At 36.6% G+C, this 22,428-nt stretch overlaps 1 protein-coding gene across 4 annotated transcripts in view; it reads right to left on the bottom strand.

The window, feature by feature from the left end:
* LOC109407762 (RNA-binding protein Musashi homolog Rbp6) overlaps positions 1-22,428 on the bottom strand; it is a 1,431,211-nt gene that overhangs the window by 20,829 nt on the left and 1,387,954 nt on the right. For 3 of the 4 annotated variants that reach the window (XM_062853969.1, XM_062853971.1, XM_062853972.1), the window contains 2 exons: positions 1,777-1,842; positions 1,235-1,485 (listed from right to left, as the gene is read on the bottom strand). In XM_062853969.1, the coding sequence (XP_062709953.1) occupies positions 1,235-1,485; positions 1,777-1,842 (317 nt within the window). The remainder of the gene's footprint in view (positions 1-1,234; positions 1,486-1,776; positions 1,843-22,428) is intronic. The other variant, XM_062853970.1, reaches the window with a different exon arrangement.

Consider the following 22,428-nt stretch of genomic DNA (forward strand, 5'->3'; position numbering starts at 1 on the left):
ATTACAATTATTATTATTGCCCATCAGATTATAATCACACCAAATTTTTTGAAACGCTTCCAGCACAAAAAAAATCAGCAAAATAAATTGCTGAAGTTCAGCAAACTTTTTGCTGAATTTCAGCACAACATTGCTGATCAACTGTCAAGTTCAGCAAGTTGAAAAATAATTGCTGATATTCAGTAAATTCGCTTTGCTGAATGAAATCAGCACAAGAAAAAACAGCAAAGTTTGCTGAATACCAGTAAACAAAATTTTGCAGTGATACCATCATAATGCAACGAACACAATTTTTCTCTGAGGTTGAGAAATATGATGTTTCGTATGCAGAAAATCCACGCACACATTTGCTTCCATCCTCTCTAGGTGAAGGCAGCTTGTTGTTTACATTTTACCGATGAGAAATAATGATTTATTTGTTTAATTGAGCAGCTTTTGCTGCATTTTGTAGCAGTGACATCCAACTTGGAAGTTGCACAGAGTTTTTGTGGAGTGTGTATTAAAAGTTGATTCAACAAATGAATCTTGCGAAGTGAAAATTGAACGGAGATGAAGAAAAATTCGGCTACCTGCTGCATTGGTGCCATTGTCTTCGTCGTATGCAAAACGAGAAAACAATTGTCAACTCGTACACTCAGCGAAGTGAACTATCAAAATTTATCAAAATACCTTATGTAATTTAGCCATAACTGTAAAGCATGGATGCCCTAAGAAAATTGATGATGCTTGTTATGACCTAATTACATAACATATACTTATGAAAAAAGCATAAAAGTCGTAAAATGATGCAGACTGGAATCGATCCATAAAGTCGAGATCACTGAGCTCGTGCCCAACTCACATTGCTATCAACCCTTGAGAGTATCATGTTGATGAATGCGTATAAAAGCCAAGCTGTGAGTTGATTCTGCGTCATAAAGCGACCTTAAGGAATTCATTCTAGTCATTATGAACACCTTATGATAATCTTAGATTTATTTGGCTGGGTGTAAGTGGAATTTTACGTAATTATCGATTTCCAATACTAGAGAGGTTGGTTTTTGATAGTCTACATCTTTTTGCTTCCATCTGATAAGCCATTGGCAAAGGTTAGTTGGAATATCTGAAATAATTTGCTATTTTTCGTCTGATATGACGGGAATTAGCGCATATGACAATGTACATTTCTACCCTACTTCACTGAACAGAACTAATGTTAATGGTCATTATGCACAGAAAATCCACGGGAACCTACCGGGCTGTAATTCAGTGGCGCACGGCTGACGGCGATCGCGGGGAATCCGGACGGCTGCGGGCTCGTGGCCTGAACGTATCCCACGCTGTCCGCCGCACTCGAGCTGTACATGTCGATCGTCGGTCCGGGCGAGTTGGTGTTGGTGAAGCCGGCGGTCCGCGCCGCGGTCGTCGTGTGCGGTGACGCCGGGGTGCCGAAGCCTTGCGCTGCCGCGGCCGCTGCCGCCTGGTAGTTGTTCATCACTGTGAAGTCAATTGGTGGAGAAGATGGGGGGGAAGATTAGGAATTGGGTTTTTTTTACGAACTTCGGGGAGCAGCACTTTATGAAGAAGACTCAGAGTGAAGTGAAGCTCCACTCACTCACTTCATCCTGAATAGTTGCACCTTCATCCGCGAGATGTGCTGCGAACAGTGATTCTCGATTCCCAGCAGTGCTGCTAGTCTTCTTAATAAAGTGATCTCGCCTTTACTAACTTTAAGGTGACACGGGACGGCATGTTATTTTTGCTGTCTTTTCCTAAATATCAGTTGAGAATTCTCACCTGATAGAGCCTGTGTTAGCAGAGGGGTGTTATTGTTTGGTGTCAGCTGTCCATTCGTGATGTCCACTGTAAAGGAAGATTCGGAAAAAGAAAGAGAGAGAGAGAGAAACAAAAAATCCTTCATTAGTTAACTGACGCTGCAAACTTCCAGCCCAATCTACTAACATGTATGTATATAGGAAAATTAAGACAAAGGAAACGTCTAGGAAAATTGAAGTAAAATTTTATGGGTTTTGTGTGACAATCCATCTTATCCATTCGTTTAAGAACCGCGCATTTATAGCCTTCCAAGCGGAAGAGTTTGTTTGTCTTCTCTAGTTTCCGCTACAATTTGAAGGGTAAAATTATCGCCCTGACCGGAGCAGTTCCACTTGCACCGTTCCTAATAAGCTCCATTCTCTGGAGAGAGTTTTTTATGCGATTTCAGTAGTCGTAAATCGCCCTGGCTGCAATTCGATTTGCGAAGTTTTTCCTTCGGTTTCTCAACCATCCTGCTGTCCACTTGTGATGATTACCCAACAACGAGGGAGGAAATGGGAGTCTCTACCTACATTGTGTGCGCCCGGTAATCGGTCAACTATCGCTAACAACTCTCGCTTGGTTCTCTGTGAGGCCTGTGTTTGAGATAATCCGGATGAACGCGTTTCAAGGTGTTACAAGGATAGGAATGTTAGAGTTTTTGTCCAAATCCGACGATCTTATTTGAGCAATGCATCCGCGAGGTGCGCTGCTAACGGCGTCATTCGCCGTTCAGCAGTGCTGCCAGTTTTCTCAATAAAGAATTCTTCACATTTACTTCAATTATATCCGGAGCTACTCTTCGTAAAGTTTGAACTTCCTGTTCGTGTATCCGGATTATGTCAACATCAAGCCATCCTCTGTTTCTCGTTCTAATAGAATAACTATTGTCGCTAGGTTGTGTGTATTACCTGTTACTGAAACTGAACGCAAACTCAATCCTACTGGTATGAACAAACGAACAGAAAAACAAATAACAAGAAAACGCAAAAAGGCCACCCATAAATAGTTCCCGGAATATTTACAAGCGACGAAAGTTCGTCAAGGCTTTGCACCCCGAACGAACCCCCTACAAGAAGGAAACCGGAACGGCCATCCATTAATCCCCATTAGGGTCGCCGAGTGGGACCCATCTTTGGTCACTCTGTGCGTCCATCAGCCTGATGGAGGTCACCCGGAAGCATTAAAAGTCTCCGACCAAAAAAAAACTTTACCTACGCATGTCCCCAAAGAATACAGACAGCGCAGCAACACCATCGCCGCCGAGTGTGGGATCCAATACCTTCCTTCGCCACCACCACCACCACCTCCATCACCACCAACAGTAAGTAGTCTTTTCGCACAATTGCAAATAAAAACAGATTTCTGGCGCCGGTAAAGTTTTTTCTTCGTTCGTTTGTGCCAGCACCCGCTCGCTCTCTCTACACGGACCGGAACCGGTTGATCGCGTAATCGAGGAGACAGTAGCGCTACTACCACCTCCGCCCGACCGACTACGTTTGGCAGACTCGACCTGGTGGCGGTGCGGGGAAAACTTCTTTACTACTCGCTTACCCTGGCCCCCGGGGGCGGCTCCGGGAGAGGCGGTACTGCTGGCTTTACCAACCAGTGCGTACACAAAGGAAATTATTTCAATACACTTAACGTAATGCGATACGCGAGCCATTTTCGAGGGGGTAGAGTTGGAAAGGATATGGAACTTCATAGGAACAATGCCTATTAGAAACATGTTTTTAAAAAGGATTCAATCTTTAAACTAGAAGAGTTTTTTGTAACTTCTCCTTATATAAATTTAGTATCATTAATAATGTTTTAACATTTGAACATTGTATTTTTTTTGGCTTAGCTCAAGTAAAATCGAGAAATTTTACTTGTACATAGGATGCTGAAAAAGTCTCCCGGTACAAACTTCCAGCAGTCGAAAGCATCCAAGGTCACACTACCGTAATACCGAGGACCTACCCGTCGAGAGTCCGAAGGCAATATAAAAATCATACTGTTAAGTCATTGAGTAGGCAGTGCCCGAAACTCACGACAGTTCAATAAATAATTGCTCTCTCACTTTGAAATACATTTACACAGCAATGACGTATGCAATTGTTTATCTTATTATATCCGAAGGAGATACGGTTTGTGTAAAGAAGCAAACAAAAGTGACTCCGAAGCTTGGAGGAAAGAAGCGCCCGTCTAGTGAATTGGGAGTCGTGGGTTCAATTCCCACCGGAGTGCTTAGATTTCTTTATGCAATTTAAATCTCAATTTGTTCAACAATAACACGTGTTTCAGTTGTAAACATGTATGTAAAAGTATTCAAACATTGTTAATTTAACCCTAAAAGGGATACCTTCATGGCCTCAGTTTCGTCACCTCGCTGAGTGTGTTCCATCAAAGACGAGCTCTGAAAGGCGCCTGGGTTCCAATGGACCCCAGGTATCCCTTTTAGGGTTAATTATCAACACCTCTGAAGTACATGAGTAGTAAGAACTTGGAGACCCCATATTTAGTCAGTACTGAACTTCAAAATAAACAAATGCGATAAATTAGGGGATTCACTCAACAGAGTAAATGTCTGCGTTAGCCATGATTATCTGCTCATTGAAAATTTTCATGAAATTGCGAATGAAATAATCCAAGATTACCTTGTTGATCGCGATGTTTAATCAGGATTATAATTGATCAGCGGTTGCTGTTAAGTTAATCCCCTTGTTACACTAAATCAACAAACCGTGATTAATAAGCTTATCAAACAATTCTTACAACACATATTGAGGGGATTAGTTTTGTTAAAAAATTAAGAAGCAAGTTTCTGGAACTCTTTCCGAGATACCACAGAGAACAAACATTGTGTAATTGTGTGTAAAAATATCTCATCGGAAATACAAGTGGCAACATCGTGGCGCTGCAGTCGGTAAGTTGCTCATGCCAATTTAATTCACCATTTTACTAGTTTCAGTTCACCACTTGACCACAGACAAACAGACGTATCACTTGCGAAATTTCCATCGACCACGCTTTTAACAATCATTTTAAATTTTCATAGTTGTGGCTTTCACAACCTGAGGCGCGCGCATCGTTTTTCTATGCGTTTGACGTTTCACATTAGCGCCTTCTGTTGACGATATTGCACAACACAGTGATTCGTGCAACTTTTCCACCAGGTGATGGTAGTGTAAACTGGTCGATGGATTTCCATGAAAATTGTTCAAGGTGTTACGTCTGTTTGTCTGTGACTTGACTGTAGCAAAATGGTGTTTGGTGGCGCTAGTGTTTGCAGTCAGCATTGGATGAACTCCTTACCAAAATAGGAATTCAATTCTTTAAAAAGCTTTTTGAACAAACTTTACTCTAACATAACAACACAAATTTGTTCTAGTCTGATGTCTGTTCTCTGTGGGATACCCCTTGGAATGCCTTACAAGATTTCTCAAAAGCTTATTTCTTTTTCACGATATTTTGCTTAGTATTCCATTCTTTTTTTCACATTTTCTTAATTTTTCACCGTAAATTTATCCCAGAAGTTCAGATTTCTATCGGCATTTTTCCAAAATTGCATCAATTCTTTCCGGAATTCCTTCTTGAGAATTTTCCAGGATGCCTAAATTAGGTTGTTTTGTGAATGAAACATTGCTATTTTCTATAGCCTAACAGGAAGAACGCTAAGTATACTGTGATATATTTTTTTGCGTTCCAATACCTTTGTTTTGATGGGTAAATAAACAAAACAGTTTCAATCTCCGTGGATAGAATGACAGTTCGCCCCGTGCAAAAAATAAAACCGCATACAAACTTTAAAAGCATTTTCAAAATATTTGCCGGGAACCCAAAATTATGATATATTAGATTTAGACTAACTTTTAAGCGGAGATTCCGATAATGAAATAATCTTTATACCCCTCAAGAACCCAGATTTCATCTGATGTTTCCATTGGGATCTTGCAAGATTTTTCCCAGAGTTCCTTCTGTAATTTCTCCAATAAAATTTGATGCTTTTCCCAGGGTAAAGCGCGGGTTTCAGTTCTTTAAGCCAGGATTCTGTAACGGTTATTTCCCAAATGTTGTCGCAAGTTTTCCTAGAGTTTCTTTCAAATTTTTTCATGAATTGTATACAACAATTCGTTCCACTGTACCTCCCTGGATTTTTGCAGGATTTTTACCAGGCTTTCTGCCAGAGATTTCATATCAATTCCTTTAAGATTTCCTACAGGAGTTATTTCTGAGATTTCTACTAAAGTGCCTCCCAGATTTTTCAGGTTTGTTTTATATGTTTTGTGTAGGAGTTGATCCCCTAATTTCTTCCAAAAGGTTTTTCCTGTATAGCTCCCAGAGCCGCTCATTGGATTTCTCCCAAAATTCCTTCTGTAATTTCACCCACCGGAATATTTTGTAAAGGTTCTCGTGAGCTTTCTATTGAAATTTCATTTGAGGTTTGATTCCTAGTTTCTCCCGTAACTTTGTGTTTCAAAACTTGCCCTAGATCTTCTTCCAAGATATCTTCCAGGGTTCCGTCAGAGTTCCTTTATAGATATCCATAGAATTCATTGGTAATACTGCACATAGAGTTCTTACCGCGATGTTTTTCAGGGTTCGTAGTTGTTTCCAAGACTTTTTGTGGGGATTATCCTGATAGTTGTCTTATATACTTTTCCAGTAATACTCCCAGTATTCTTCTCAGAATCTCTACCAAAAACTGTCCCGGAATACCTTTAGGTGTTTCTCTTGTGAGTTTTCTAATAGATATTCCAAGTGTTCTTGCTCGGATTTTGCAGGAGTTTTTTTCTCGGAATACCTCTAGGGGCAGTCCACAAAATTTCAAGAAAAATTTCGGAAGAAATTCTGGTAGAATCTCGCAGGGAACTTCGAGACAAACTATTGGAGTAAGAACGATAGAAATATCTGAGAAAAACTGAGACAAAATGTTGCTAATTGACAAATTGACAGATGGAATTTGTGAAAAAAAACACGTTCTGATGAAAGAAAACTCTAGGGAATAATCTTGTGGGGAAATATGAGAAAAATTCCGGGAGGAGCTCTGGTAACCATCAAGACAAATTTCTGGAGGAACTACGAAACAAAATTGGCGAGATTCTTTGATAATCCCGGCAATTTCTTGAGGAGAAATCCCTGGAAGGACCTCCAGAGGAAATCCCTCGAGAATCTCCGGAAGAATTTCCGAGAAGTACTCTTGCAATCCCAGGAGAAACTCTGGTATAAAGGAACGCCTCTGGATCGAATCGTGGGAGAAGCTTCTGGTGAAATCCAGAAAGAAATTCCGCACCCCTCCATCAAATCGAGAAATAAGTATTTGAGGGATATGCGTAGAAATACCGTAAGGTATTTAAGGAAGTATCCTGGCTACAACTTTTGAAGAAATCCTCAAAATAACTATGGATTGAATTCTATATGACGGCCGACGGGGCATGGAAAAAAGGGGTAAAACCCACTTTCGAGTAAATGAGGTTTAGAGCTTTTCACCAATTTTTCATTCCATACAAAATGAATGAAATTTCAAAATGAACCCAGTTTTCTACGATGTATCCTAAATAATCTTAAAAAAGTTCCTCAAAGCTTGAAATCCGAAGATTTTTTTTATATGCTCAGCTCAAAATCGACAAAATGATCACTTACACCCATCTGGGCCGCTCAAATAGATTTCCGAGCAAATCTCAACAGAAATCCCTCAAATAGTCCATCGCAGTTTTTAAATTACTTTTGAATTTTTTTTAGAAACCAACATTACTACACCAGCAGTAGCATCATCTGATGCTTATTACTATTTTTTTAGTAAATACTACTTTAACCGAATGTTTTATTTGTAGGGTGTTCGAAAGTTAAGGTGTAGTAAACTCGATTTTATTCACACGAACTCGTTCTACCAAAGGGTATTTACTATCAAAAATGGTTCCTTTAAGTTGCTTGAAAAATGTCTCCCAGAGTATCTCCAGGATTTTTTTATATCACTCCGAAGATTCATCCAGATTCCTGATGTCTTAAGGAAACTTTTTTCTCTAGATATCCTGTTTAAATTCATGAAATTACTAACAGGTTGTTCTTAGGTTTCAAGTACACGGGGTCAAATATTTAACAATAATGATCTCAAGAGTAAACATCTGTTTGACACTAATGAAAATTGGATCGAGTCAAACCATATGCGTGAATGTTGATTTGTTTTTGATCTTATATTCGACCCTGTGTACTAGCATCTTAACGAAAAAAATACTTAAGAAATTTCATCAGAGATTATCATGGAACCAACTATTTCCAAATCGTTTTACAGGTTTCCAACGAGAAAAAGGTTTGGGAATATTCTCCAAAATTTTCCCAATAGTTTTTGCAGGATTTTTTCATGAATTGTAGGAGATATTTTTTGAAACATCCCTCTCCAGATTCCGTAAGATTTTTTTCCTAAGGGCAAAACTAGATTATTTTTGTTTTTTTTTTTTAATTATGAATGGAGTGATGTTTTCATAAGTGATTTTCATGTACATAAAGAGAAAGGATCAAGGTATTTTCTAGTTTTTTTTTCTTGTTGGAAAATGTTTTTCAGTTTGACAGTGTTGCTCCCAAGATTTATCCAGAAAGCACGTACAGGTTTATCAAATAATCACTGAAAGAAAACTTTGGAATCGAAATCATAGGAAGAATGTGAGAAAATTTCTATAATAATGTTTACATGAGACATTCTAGACCTTGCAGAAATTTCTGTAGAAGATCTCACAATTATCCCTAAATGTATTCTTGATGCAAACCCTAGATATGGGAGTTTTTCAAGATTGCCACCAGGAAGTCAGTTATAAGCTCCTTCATGGTTACATAGATCTGATAGCAAATCGCTTCCAAATGACTTGGTTACTATTTTCGAAACAATTCCCATGCTAAAGATATTGCAATTCCGAACTCCAAAGAAAACTTTTAATAGAACTCTTGTTAAAATTTCTGGAAAAGATGCTGAGTTCAGCATCAAAAGCTATAATGCAAATAGTTTGAACTCGAACAAATTCGACAAAAACCTGCGACAAATTTCTTGCTAAAATTCATAAAGGAATGGTAATTCTATAGCATTATTTCTAACAAAAATTCTGAAATGTTGAGAAAAAAATTTGGCCGTAACTCATGGTAAGTTTCTATTGGAATTTCTTTTTTAATATTTAGCTGAGTTTCTTTTGCATTTTTGTCACAGTTATTGGTGGGAATAGACGTATTATTGCCTATTTTAACATTTATTTTGGCAAAGCTATCCCCAAGATGTTTTTTCCACCAAATATTTTTTTTAGAAATTTCATTAGCAAATCTTGTGGTTACGCCAGTAATTCTGTCATAAATTACAAGAATATTTTTCAAAAACACAAACTTATTTTTCTAAAAAGGAAATGAAATTTTTGAAACAAAAATGTACAAAGTAAGATTTTTCTTCTTGCAAAAGTTACAACTCTATGATGACCTTGCGGATGAGCAGGTTGTTTACACAGATAAAAAAAAGGTTCTCATTTCTATTGTTATTTCTTGAAGTCTTTGTAATCCACAGACATTTATTCAAAATAGTTTCATTCATTTCCGGGAGAAATGAGGAAGAATATTCATCAGGTACAGGGGGTGGCCAAAATGTTTGGGATAGGCAACTTTTTTTCTTCCACAAAAAAAATCAACATGCTGTAACTTTTCATAGAGTGCTTCAAAAAATCTCAAATTTTGACTGTTTGTCAATCTATTATATGTGCATCATTGGTACAAATTTGGTCTCGATTGATTAATCTTTCGCAAAGTTAGAACCGTTCAGGTAAAACACTATTTTTCAGACAACTCATTTTTGAGCTGTCGTATCTCGGAAACCAGTGCACCGAAATGAATGAATTTTTAAACGTTTATCAACGATATATTGATACTTAATTCGACGTTATAAAATGTAATATTTTCTCACGGCAAATTAAGTTATACCGGGTTGAAATTTTTACCCATATAGAGGAAAATAAGTCAAATTTACAATACCACACAAAAATTACTAAATGTGTTCTTCCTTCAATCTTAATAGGCTCTAATATATCTGATTAGAGATAATTTGAGAACAGAAGTGGAAAAACTTTGGATATCAACACTAAAATTTATTGACATTGATGTGAAAAAATTACATTTTTTGGAGAAAAATCCAAAAAGTGTCAATTCATGATAACTTTTTTCAACGTTTAAAAAGTACCTATGCTTTAATAGTGTGTAAAGCATTTACATATTGTTAGTGTACGTTCAAAATTTCATTCAATTCGGTTCACTGGTTTCCGAGATATGACAGCTCAAAAATGAGATGTCTGAAAAATAGTGTTTTACCCGAGCGGTTCTAACTTTGCGAAAGATTAATCAATCGAGCCCAAATTTGTACCAATGATGCACATATAATAGGTTGACAAACATTCAAAATTTGAGATTTTTTGATGCGCTCTATTTAAAGTTATAGAATGTTAAACTTTTTTGTGAGAGAAAAAAAAGTTGCCTATCCCAAACATTTTGGCCATCCCCTGTACGTCCTCAAGACTTTGAATTTGGAAAACTGCAAACATTTTATCTAGAACTATAACAACATTTCGGAAGTACAGAGTATAGTTCCAAAAATGCTAGGACTTTGACTTCGATATTCTGTAAAATATCTTATGTTTTAGAGAAAATACTTTTCTAACTTTTGCAGACATATCTAAAATGTGTTTAGTAAAAGTAATTATTATTTTACAACTATTTTAAATAGTAGAGAATTGATTTTAAACTTCTAGACATCCGATCAGAACTTCAACCACATTTTTTTTGCGAAACACATTCCATATTCTCCACTAAGTGATTGGAAACACTGTTTATTATTTTAGAAAAATTCATTGAAATCTATGATTTTTTCTTTGAAAAGCTCTCTCCAAATTAGAACAAGTAAAATAATTAAAAATCTGTGAGAGAACACATAAATTATATATGAGTTGTTTCATTCCTTAAACTTCGTTGTCCGCCCATGTTCTTCACGTGGTGTAGTGATCGCTAATCTTATACAAATTTCGTTAGTAATTTGTTCCGGTCGATAAGAAATTCTTCTTTGTGTTTTTTTCGGAATTACCTCTCTCTTTTCATTATTTTCCGGAAAGTGGCTTTAAAAGATTTATTACGTTGTAGCTTTTCAGAACAGATTTTAGTTCTTTTAGCTTTAAACGAAAAATTTTGGTTACCGGGAAAAAGTCTCAGCTTTACGATTCTGATGATTCTAATTTTGTAATTTTAAATCGAGAGTACTACAAACATCAAGTCAAAGGATCACCAAATGTATGGGCTGTCCATCCGGATTTGTATTCCTGAACCGATTCTTGTAGGGAGTAGGAAATTTATTCCTAGTACAATAGTTTCTTTTAGAATACCCGTACATACACTATGTTTCATAACTATAGATCCAAACAATATTTTTTGATACTCGGATATGTAGAATGAATTTGAATCATATTGTTCTCCTGTTTAATTCATTATTTAGAGTAGACATGAGAAAAGTAATAATTCGATAATTCATGTGTTCTCTGCATCTGATAAATAATCTTATATAAATTCCCTTGTTTCATAACAATAGATCCAAGCGAGAATTCATTCTAGTTAATTTAACCTACACAAAACATTCAACATATCAATAATGAGTAGTCTCTCTTTTGCTCTTAATAAGCTCAAACAGCCTATCCAGGATACTTTTAATTTACTTTTTATGGATTGTTTTCCACGTTCAAACAACTACACGGTTTAGATTTGGAAAACATCCGTACGGCTTATTTTATTCACACACTGCTTTTATAATCAACCCTACAAATTCTCAATGGGGTTCTGGTCAGGGTAAGGAGCTGACCTTTCTTCAATCTGAATAAGCTTTTCACGAAACTAAGCCATATTTGCTTGAACCGTGTGAACAAGTGTATGATCTTGATAAAACATTGTCTAATTTGTTTAAGGGCGTTGCTGCAAGAAACGATAGTATATATTTTTCAGGTTCAGAAGCTCGGCACATCCCTGGATGCTCGTCCATTCGAGTCGACAGAACCCTCTCCATACCATCATACCGCCACCCCCGAGAGATTCCTTGAGAAGTAACGTGATTATTTTCGTAAATCTCTCCAGTACGAAAAAAGCCATTCGGTTTTTACATGCTGAACTTCTTTTCGACCAAAAAGGTCTCCCAAAGTGTCAAATATGTCTTGAGAAGCCAATCAAATAAATATTTGAACGAATAACAGTTGATTCGCCGCATGTTGAAGGACCATCCTATCTCGATATATCGAGATGAGCAGAATGAACTGTAATTTGTTGAAGAATTTAGAGATCGAAATGAAGAACCAATTTTTAAACTTTTGTAGCTAGGGAGAACCTTTCCCAAACAGATATAATTTCACCTTCTCAGAATAATTAACACTTTGGAAACCAGGTACAGTAACCTGTAAAAATAGTGTATTGACAAATCGAGAGAAAATCTAGATTGAAAACCATCGGAATCGAATAAAGACAGGGAGATAAAGTGATATTCACCTTCAAAGAACTGTAATCAGTTTTGTACCTTTTAATTCTGCCCTCTATGCCGCCCTGTAGAGGGCAGAATTTAGAGGTACAAAAATGAATACACTCATTCGAAGAGGGTATTCTGCATAGAGGGTTCGAAAAGTCGGTACAAGATGATCTGTAGAACATCAAGATGTCAAGATGTGGTATCAACTGTAGTACGTAATTTACTCCAATCTCACGCATGTTATAGCAATCAAATCTTGAGCACGAAATCTTATGATGGCTCAAATGTTGTGGAGCTCATTCCATTTCTTCACGTTGATCGTGTGAACATTCTTTCAGGACTCTATAAATTGTCAAACGCGAGACGTCTAGTGCTACCTAGTTCTTTCTTTAACCGGTTAAAACTTTTTAGCGAATTCATTGCGATCCATATTCCGTTTTGTGCGATTATACAGCTTCCTCGTGTTTACTTTCTGCCGTATTGAATTACATCTTAAAAGAAAATTACAACGGCACGTTGAAATCTGCATACACGACGAGAAATTTCACAAACTGTTAAACACATGTCTTGATGTGTCAAAATCTTTCTTATTTCAACTTCAGATATATATTTTGCACATGGCATATTAAAAATTGAAGTTTACATGTAACAATACGTCAAACGCCGAAATAAACCTGAGCACAGAACCTAAAACAACGCGTTGATATAGGCACAACGAATGACTTACATGTATTGGATCTATAGTCATGAAACAAAGGGATTTCAGTTTTTTTTAAATTTTTCTGTATACACACATGTGCATGAATAAAATTATATGGTAGTATGTGTAAGGCACATGGGTAATCATAATGGCGTAGTGCATGAAATTATCAATTGCACTTTGAATAAATAGCATATAAATATTAGATGGATCTATAGTTATGGAACAGAGTGTATATTATTTCTCCAATTTCAGATTTATTGCAGGAAAGGCACTTTGGAAAAAACTCCTTGAATGGGTTAAACAAAAATTTCTTCAGAATGTATTCCTTCCCATGTTTTACTTTGACAATTTCTTAGGAATTCTACCACGAATTCTAACGAGAGTTAATCTCACGTTTCTTCAAACTTCCTCACGTTTCTTCAGCAAAACCTCTAGATATTCCTCAAGGAATGTTCTTAGAAAATCTCCGTGGGATTCTTCCAGGAATTCCTTAAAGATTTGGTTCAGAAATTTTTACATGTAATCTTCCAAAAAATACTGATGGATTTACTCCAGAGATACTATCAAGATTTTCATCTTGTAATTTTCTTTGGAATTTCTCCAGGAATCTAGAGTGTTTCGCAAAATTTAGAATCTAGAAATTTTTCAATTTTTTTAAAGGTATACCTTTAGAGATTCCGTAAAAAAGGCTTTTTTGCAGTAATTTATCTGGAAAATCTGTAGAACTTCTTTCAGGTATTGCTCTAGGAATATATACCGGACTTAACTATCTTTTTGTTTATTTTCCAGACTTATCTGGTAACTGTTGAAATCTTTTTTTTAAATTCTGCTACCACACAGAAATTTCTTCAACACTTAGAGAAGGTTTCATGGTCTTCTTCGGATACTGAGCTAGAAATACATTCAGAAATTATCTCTGAAATGTTCCTAACTAGAGAAAGACTTACTAGCCTGCCGAACGGTGCATATGGATTAATCGATGCAAGGCACGACGTCACAAATCCCATTCGTGTCGCATAGCTCAGTTAGAACGCACACATGAAGCGCACCATGAAATGCACTCTGCTTGTTGTAAATTTTATCGCTTTGCTCGTCCTGCATTCCTGCTCAGAAAGATTGATTCTCTCACAACCCGTCTGAAGCACACTCAGCAACTTTCATTGCTGAAGAGATCTATCTCATGACCGTCGTGATAATTTACAGCACCGATAATAAAAATATAAGATAGATTTTTAGATTCGGTTGCAATTGTTAGAAATTATACCAAATAGGTCAGAGTCTATAAACGAAGAAATCAGCAATATTTGTATTAATGTATTTCATTGTAATGATTTGAGGAGAAGTATGATAAATGATTATAATTAATACATTTTCTCATAAGTAAGAGTTGTTACCCTACGTCAAAACATAACCACGTTTTGCTTACTATCCCCCTTCCACATTTCAATACCCATTCCCTCTTGAATGCAGTAAAGCTCATTCAACAACTCCGTGTTGGCGACGGTGGTGATGGCACTACTGGTTAGCTTCCCGAATCGTCACGATAGGTGGCACACTGTGTCACTTGGAGGAACAAACTTGACGCTATGGCGCAACCAACCAAAACGATGCCTCGATACATTTTGGACACGGTCTATTATATTTCAGGTTTCGGGTTTGTTGCCGCCCCACGTGCCAGAGTGGTGTGAACAGTGTCACTCCAAGCCATGCCACTAAAACCCCCTCCATAAAGGAGAGTCACGCAATACCCATTCGTTCGTTTGGGGCGGACAGCCAGCAAATAGTGGTGGAAGGATTAATTTGTGATATTTAGTTGGATGCCGTTTCGGATACGATGGTGAACCCAATTTAAAAAGTTTAAAACCAACAGAAATAAAACGGTAAAACAAATTCTAGAGAAAAACCTAAGATAGTGTGGTTATACAGTATTACAGCTAAAAGGAGGAATGTTCCTAAGTGTCTGTACCTAGATTTTGTGGTTTCAGCTGTTTGTTTAAGGTTGAACTTACGCTACGAATCTCGAAGTACTGTGAGAGCTTGGTAACTTTTCTGATTACCTCTACGGTGTGTGTATGTTAATCATTGAAACAAATGAAAAACAATTAGATCATTAGTGTTTATTGAAAGTTTAAAGCTTTTACCAATCCAAAGACTCGGGTTACCTAATTGATTTTACCTTCAAAAAACAACGTCACTAAAGAAAACAGATTTATGCTACGTGGATGTCTGCAAATTTTTTAGTAAACTGTAGTACGAGATAGGATGGAAAGTTGTATCACAAAACGCATCTAGTTTTGAGGATTTGGATGATCTACTATCTAGGTCATAAAAAAACGAAAAATCATATCGGAAATCATCTATTGTTGGTTATATGTCTAGAATGATGATTGGCTAGATATGTGGAGATGGGATTGGATGAAAGGGTTAGGTTCACAGGGAAATGTTTGCGATTCATTTGAAGAAACTCTCTGTATCTAGACTAATTGATAAAATTCTATAGATTATTTGAAAATCGAAAGCAACGTCACTCGAAAATCACACACGGATAAATAATTCTTCAGATTAAATCTTGATTATACAAAATTGCAACGTCAAACACACACAAACATATTGTTCGATTGATTTCATGACTTCTATTGAATGATTTGTTTTACTATTCTAATTGTTTTTATATGGTTTTACAATGTTTCGACTCTTGTTCTATGAACTATTTCTGTATTTCTATCTAACAGCGAGTAGGGCCCATTCCTCTATCCATAAACACTGGAATGGGCTTTTTCTATCAATTCAACGAAGCTTAAGTTATTTTCCATTGATTGTTTTCAATTAAAATAGAAATTGCTTCTATTTCGACTGTTTTACTTGGCTTTTGTCCCATCCTAGCTGTTGGGGAAGTTTCGGAAAACAATCTCTGAATGCCACTCACCCAAGGGAAACAAAACAACTCACAAAATTGGAAACCGATAATTGACAGTGGGAGAAACGTTTACCCTGTTTTGTGCTGAGAACTTGATTCCAATTGAATCCATTGTTTTTCGACGGTATTTATTGGAAAAGTTGTTTTCCCACAGTCAACCAAAATCATCGATGAACAAACAAAATATGGAAAACAACTCCGTTTTCGTTTTTGTCAGCAGCTCAAATCGCCCGTCTATTATCTCGCCCGCTACACACATGTTGACCTATTACAAGAGCTCTGAAATCGCGCTGTCTATCTAGTCTAGCTATAAACTACGCTCGCGTCGATAAACTGGGCCAAAAACCAACTCCACAAACCTCAAACTCAATCGGCCGCCAAAAATATGATAAACAAAAGCTAGAGATAACAAAAAAAAAATAAATATCGCTCATAAATAGACTATATGGCGAGAGATTCTACACCAAACGAAAACAACACGAGACACGCGCACTACCTATAGTCAGAGAGATTGGGCAAAATTGACACAAGAAACTCGGAATCATCACAAAAAGCAGAAAACTGTTAGCAATTTTACTCCCCCTGCTCTTGCGCCAGTTTTTTTTTTCCTTCAGTGGTGTTGTTTTTCTCGCGCGCGTCTGTCCACTTGTCACACAATCGTGTTTGCTTTCTTTTTGTTTCTCGCCGTTTTTCTGGCGGCTGTCGTTTTTTTTTTTACGTTCGTCGTGTGTTGTGCGACCGACGGCGACAGCGACGCACATACCAACACACTCAACTTGCAACTATCGAAAGTAAACTGTTGGATTTTTTTTTCTGCTGATGCGGTGACACGGTTGTTTTTTCCTGGCAGTTATTTTCAGTTTTTTTTGTTCTTCGTCTTCAACCGGGAAATATCACTTTTGACAGTTTTGATTTCCGAACGAGTTCACGACGACGATGGTGGTACATAACCGGTGAAAAACGCGATGCCACGTTGTCGATAATGGCAACGGATGTCGAAGTGTATAAGGACCGGCAGACATACGACCTCCCTTTGCCCAGTTTGTGTTTTTTTTTTGCTTTTACCAAGGGAAGAACATTGATAGCAACCCACTGCAGTTTGGCGAATTCGAGTTTTGACAGTTTGAGCGACGGAGGAAATGCAGACGAATGGGTATTGGGGAAGTTTGGGAGGAATAATACAACCAGTTGTTAAAATATCAATCGACATTGTTTTTGTCCTAGCTGAAGTATCAGTTAAGTTTGAGATTAACAAGCATTGTGCTGTTGTTCAATACCAGTTCTGAGTATGTTTCATCTATTGAGTTTTTGTTTTATGTGATGTAAGCTGTTTTAATAAGGGTTTAGACCTAATTACCGTCTATGTAAGCACCGTCCAATTATGATCTAATTCATTCTTGCATTTCACCTAACGCCTTATGGCCAATTAGGTATCAATTACTTAATTATAAATTTACTTCGATATCATGTAAAAAATATTGCAAAACAACCACAATTACCTTAAAATAATAAGATTGAAACATTGTTCTTCGAATTCTGTTTTCGTCTAGCTCACGTCTATTTCGGGCACAACCTGACTTTGATTCCCGGCAAACGTTCTACGTGACACTATGGTGGTCAAAAACTATGATTTGATCGTAGGTGTTATTCGAAATGTCGATCAAATTCTTCGCAAACCATGTCAAATCATTTGATCAAAGTACGATCACAGTGATCGCCATAACAGTGCAACGAAGAAATCTTTCTCTGTGGTTGTTTCGATGCATCCTCCATGGGTGAAGACAACTTTAAACAAACATTTCATCGAATGATTGATTTGGTAAATGGAACAGCTTTTGCTGCATTTTACAGCAGTGAAATCCCACTTGGAAGTCTGACAAACATTTTCCAAAACAATTTTCCAATTTTCCAAAATTTTATAATTTTGTTTTTTTTTTAATCTAGAATAATAGAAATATCAAATCAACGACCAGCAATGCTATGGACCTCACATCCGGATATTTCAGATCCGGTTCTGGTAGGGAATAAGCAGAACATTTCTAGCACAATCATTTCTTCAAGAATACTGCTCCATGAGTTAATTTCCCAAGATTTTTTTCAAGAAGGAAAGTAGTTCAGCAAGAATTCCTCCAAAAAATCCTACAGTAATTTATTCAGAATTTGGGCATTTCTCACCATGGCTTCCCTCACCAGTTCCCTGGAGGAGTGGAGTGCAATACTACCAGACACTCCACCAGAATTGTCTTCTGAAATCGCTCTTGAGATTATTTTAGGTAAACCTTCAAAGATTGGTTCAGAAATTTTATCATTTAATCTAAAAAAATTCGAAAAAAAATCCTGCAGGCTGCAGAAACGCCATCAAAATATTCACTACAAATTTTCACTATAAATTTCCCTTTGGAATCTCTCCAGGAATTCTTCTTGGTATTTCGACAAAAATAATTGTAGGAATTCTTCTGGAGGTTTCTTCAGGAATGCTTTCAGATATTAAAAAAAGACAATTCTAGCAGTAATTCAACTGAAGATTACTGGAGATCCAGAGATTCTTTCAGAGATTCTTGCACAAATTCCTCTAAGGATTCCTCCATAAAAAAATCAGGATTTTTTTAAGAATTCGAATTGGAATTTATTAAGAGCTTCTTACATGGTTTGTTCCATATATTCCTCCAGAGATACCTTCAGAATTGTTCCTTGGAATTTCTTTGGAAATTCTGCCAGAAAATTTTAAAGTGATTTTTTAATCTCCTGGAGTGGGTTCTGCTGAAATTCTTCCAAATATTCCTAAAGGGATTGTAAAGGGATTGATTCTAAAGAGATAATAAATTCCTTTTAGGACTTATTAAGATTATTCTTCAGAGATTCTTCCAGAAAATGTTCCGGCCATATTTCGGTAACATTTCGGAGATTTTATAAAAAATTTCTTCAGAATTCACTCCAGGACTTACTCCTTGGCATTTCTCCAAAAATGCACGCAGTGGTTTCGCCAGTTCATCCGGATATTGATTAAGACATTCATTGAAAAATCATTTTCTTCAGTTTTTTTTAGCGATTCTTTCAATAATACCTTTAGATTTTCTGCAGGGTTTTCTTCCAAATATTTCTTCAGGAATGTCTTCTGCTGTCAAGGATTGGTTCAGAAATTTGAACATGTTAACTTCCGAAGAATTTATTCCAGGGATACTTCCAAAATTTTCTCCATGATTTTTTTTTTTTAATTTCACCTGAAATTCTTCAAGAAATTCCATAAAAAAGTGGTTTTAGGAATTCTTCTAGGGGTTTCTCAAGGAATTTCTTAAAAAAGGTAATCTTAGCAGAAATTTCTTCGCAGGTATTCCTAGACATTTTGGCAAGAATTCCTCTAGAGATTTCTGCAAGAGTTCCTTCGAAGATTTCTTCTGGGACTCTTCTACAAATTCTTCTAAGGATTCCTTAAATAAAAATCAGGACTTTTAAAAAGTAATTATTGCTAGAATTCCTTTTGAGCCTCTTACAGTTACTGCTCCATACATTTCTCCAGAGATGCCTTCAGAATTGTTCCTTGGTATTTGTCCAGCAATTCCGCTAGAAAAATCTAAAGATATTTTTCTTAAAGCTCCTCCAAAAGAAGTTCCTCCAAATATTTCTTTAGGAATTGAGTCAAAAATTTTTTTCAGGATTTATTTAAAATTTTCAGGAATTCCTCAAGAAATCACTCGAGGATTCATACCTTTGCATTTCTGGTGAAAATTTTCCAGGGATTCCCTTCAAAAATGCGTGCAGAGGCTTCCCCAGTTCAGCCAGGTATTTCTTTACAAATTCATTAAAAGAATCAGAATTCCTTCAATTTTTTTTGGTGATTCTATCGTTTATACCTTTCATTTTCTGCTAGGTTTCCCTTGGAAATTCCTCCTAGTTTTAATTCAGAAATAGCTTCAGGGATGTTTGTACGCTAATCCCTTTTACGGGGATACTTGAAAAAAGAAAAAAAAACTTTCAAGTATTTCTCCTGGGAGTGGAATTCGATCCCAGGTCCTCGGCGTGATGGTGAAGTATTCTAACCATCACACCAGGTCCGCTCCCTATCGGCTTTCCTTGAAGAATTCCTCCAGTAATTAAATGTATAATTTCTGGACGGATTTCTGAAAAAAAAATCAGTGAAATATTTGAAAGAATTTCTGGAAAAATCTCTGAAATAATTCCAGGAAAAATTTCCAACAGGAAAAATTTCAAAATATTTCAAAAAAAAAAATCCCTTCTGAAGCAACTTTTAAATTCCTGTAGGAACCCGTGGAGGAAATTTTGGAGGAGTCCCTGGATATTTTTTAAAGGAATTCCTAGAGAAACTTCAAAGGGAGATCTTTCTAAGGAATTCTAAAAAAAAAACCTTTCAGAAGGAAGAATTACTGAAGTAAAATCTAGTGAAATTCATAGAGAAATGCTTGCAGGTGTTGTAGAACGAATTCTTTGAAGGATATCTGAAGGCATCGCCGGGAAATTATTGAAGGAAGAAGAGCTTCTGAAGGAATTCCTGGAAGAAATTCCTTGTGAAATGAATTTAGAAGAATAGATTGAATTCCTGGAGAAATCTCTATAAAATTCCTGAAATAATATTTTAAATTATTTCAAGAGAATTTTTTTAGCGTATTTTTGCATGAGCTCAAGTAGATATGTTCGTCAAAAATCTGGACAAACATTTGTGTGGATTCCTAGAAATATTTCCTAGGAAATTTCTAAATGAATTCTTTTATTGGTCTACGAAATATTTCTGGAGAGATTTCTAAATGAACTCTTCGAAGAGTCCGCGGAGAAATTCATGGAGACATACTTGCAGGAAATCCTGGAGAATTTTTTGGAGTTATACACGAAGGAACCTCAAAACGTTTTTTATTATGATTTTTTGAAGAAATCTTTGGAAGAATTCCTGCTGGACAGGGGCGTACAATTTCGTTTCAATGATACACTTTCATGCAACATTTGAATGAGTCACTTCAAGTGTTTCATACATTTTTCTAATGACTCGGTCGTTAAAAAAAACTTTTCCACTCATCGTAGCACTCGGTAGTCTCCCACCCGGTCGCATTGCTTGTGCTTCACCCGTCAGAGCATTAGTGTCTCACTGGTGCGCGCTAGTCTCTCAATGGTTACGGGTGCCGGTTAATTGGATTTAAGTGGTCGAATTTGTTATCCTCTTTAATAAAACATAATTATCATTCTATTGGCGTGCACCACTATTTAAAAATGTGGTTTAAATAGTGTTTTTAGCATGTTGAAGTATTTCAATGACTCATAAATGAAACGAAAATCCAAGTGTATCATCCCATGTTTCATACACACTTGTTTCTGTAGCAGCAACGAACGAGTGTGTTGCTGGGTGAGAGATGAAGCATCACAGCAGTCCGTTCGCATGGGAAACGATTTGCTACAGTCGTCGTACGTCATGTTTTCCTTTCGAAATTGCACGACCCTGCTGCTGGATTCTCTTAAAGCAAAACTACAACAATCTTTGGAAGAATTTCTGCAGTGTGTTCAGGATGAATCACAAAAAAATGCGGAAGAAACCTTTACAATTGTTTAAAGAAACACCTAGATTTTTCCAATCAACCGGTGGAAAATTTCGGAAAGAATTTTCTGAAAATTATTTCAAAGATGTCCTACAAGAAATTCTGAAGTAATCCCTGAAGGAGTTTCAGAAGGAATCCATGGAATTCTTTGGAAGAATATCTTGTGGAGGTCCGAATAAAACCACTGAAGGAATTGCTGATAAAACTTTGGAAGACTTTATGAACGCACGTCCGGAGAAATTACCGAAGAAAAGGACGGAGCTATTTTGAAATGAATACATATAAGATTTTTAGAGAAATTTCAAAAGAAATTTGTGGAGCAATTTCCAAAGTAATGAATAGCTTGAGGAATCTCGAGAAATAACTTACAGACATTTTTGAAAAAAAAAAAAAAAAAAATCTGGTGGGTTTTTGGAGCATCTTTGGACGATATCAATGGAGGGTTCCATAAATGAGTTCATGGATAAATTTCTGAATTTGATTGGAATTTAATTTATTTTTTTTTATCTTTGATTGCAGCTCGGAGTGAATCAGCTAGGACCTACAACCTTTCCACCCTTCCGAAGGAAGAACTCACATTATGTGAGTTTATCGGGTGCTGGATTCAATCCCAGAATCTCGGCGTGGTAGGGTGGCGAGGTTCAATCATTACATCAGAATTACTCCACATAAGAGTTAAATGTCCTTTAACCCTTTGAAGCCGGAATTTTCCCAAGCGTTATTATGGAGTTTTCCCGCGTTTTTCTGTAGTTTTGGCGGCCAATAGCATAAAAACGGTAGAATATTATACAAAATATTTTTTTTTGATATCCCAGGTCATTCAAACTGTTCTTGAGTTTAAATCCTTAAGTCTACGGGTGTTACGATAACTTCTTTCATTATTCAAAGCTACGATCCGTAATCTATCATGTCCAGTAAGTCTTCTGAAAGGTTAATAGACAATATCAGATCAATCCGGATATCCTAGGTCATCCAA

This window comes from Aedes albopictus, chromosome 2 (assembly GCF_035046485.1).
Source record: "Aedes albopictus strain Foshan chromosome 2, AalbF5, whole genome shotgun sequence".
In the NCBI taxonomy this organism is placed as follows: Eukaryota; Metazoa; Arthropoda; class Insecta; order Diptera; family Culicidae; genus Aedes; species Aedes albopictus.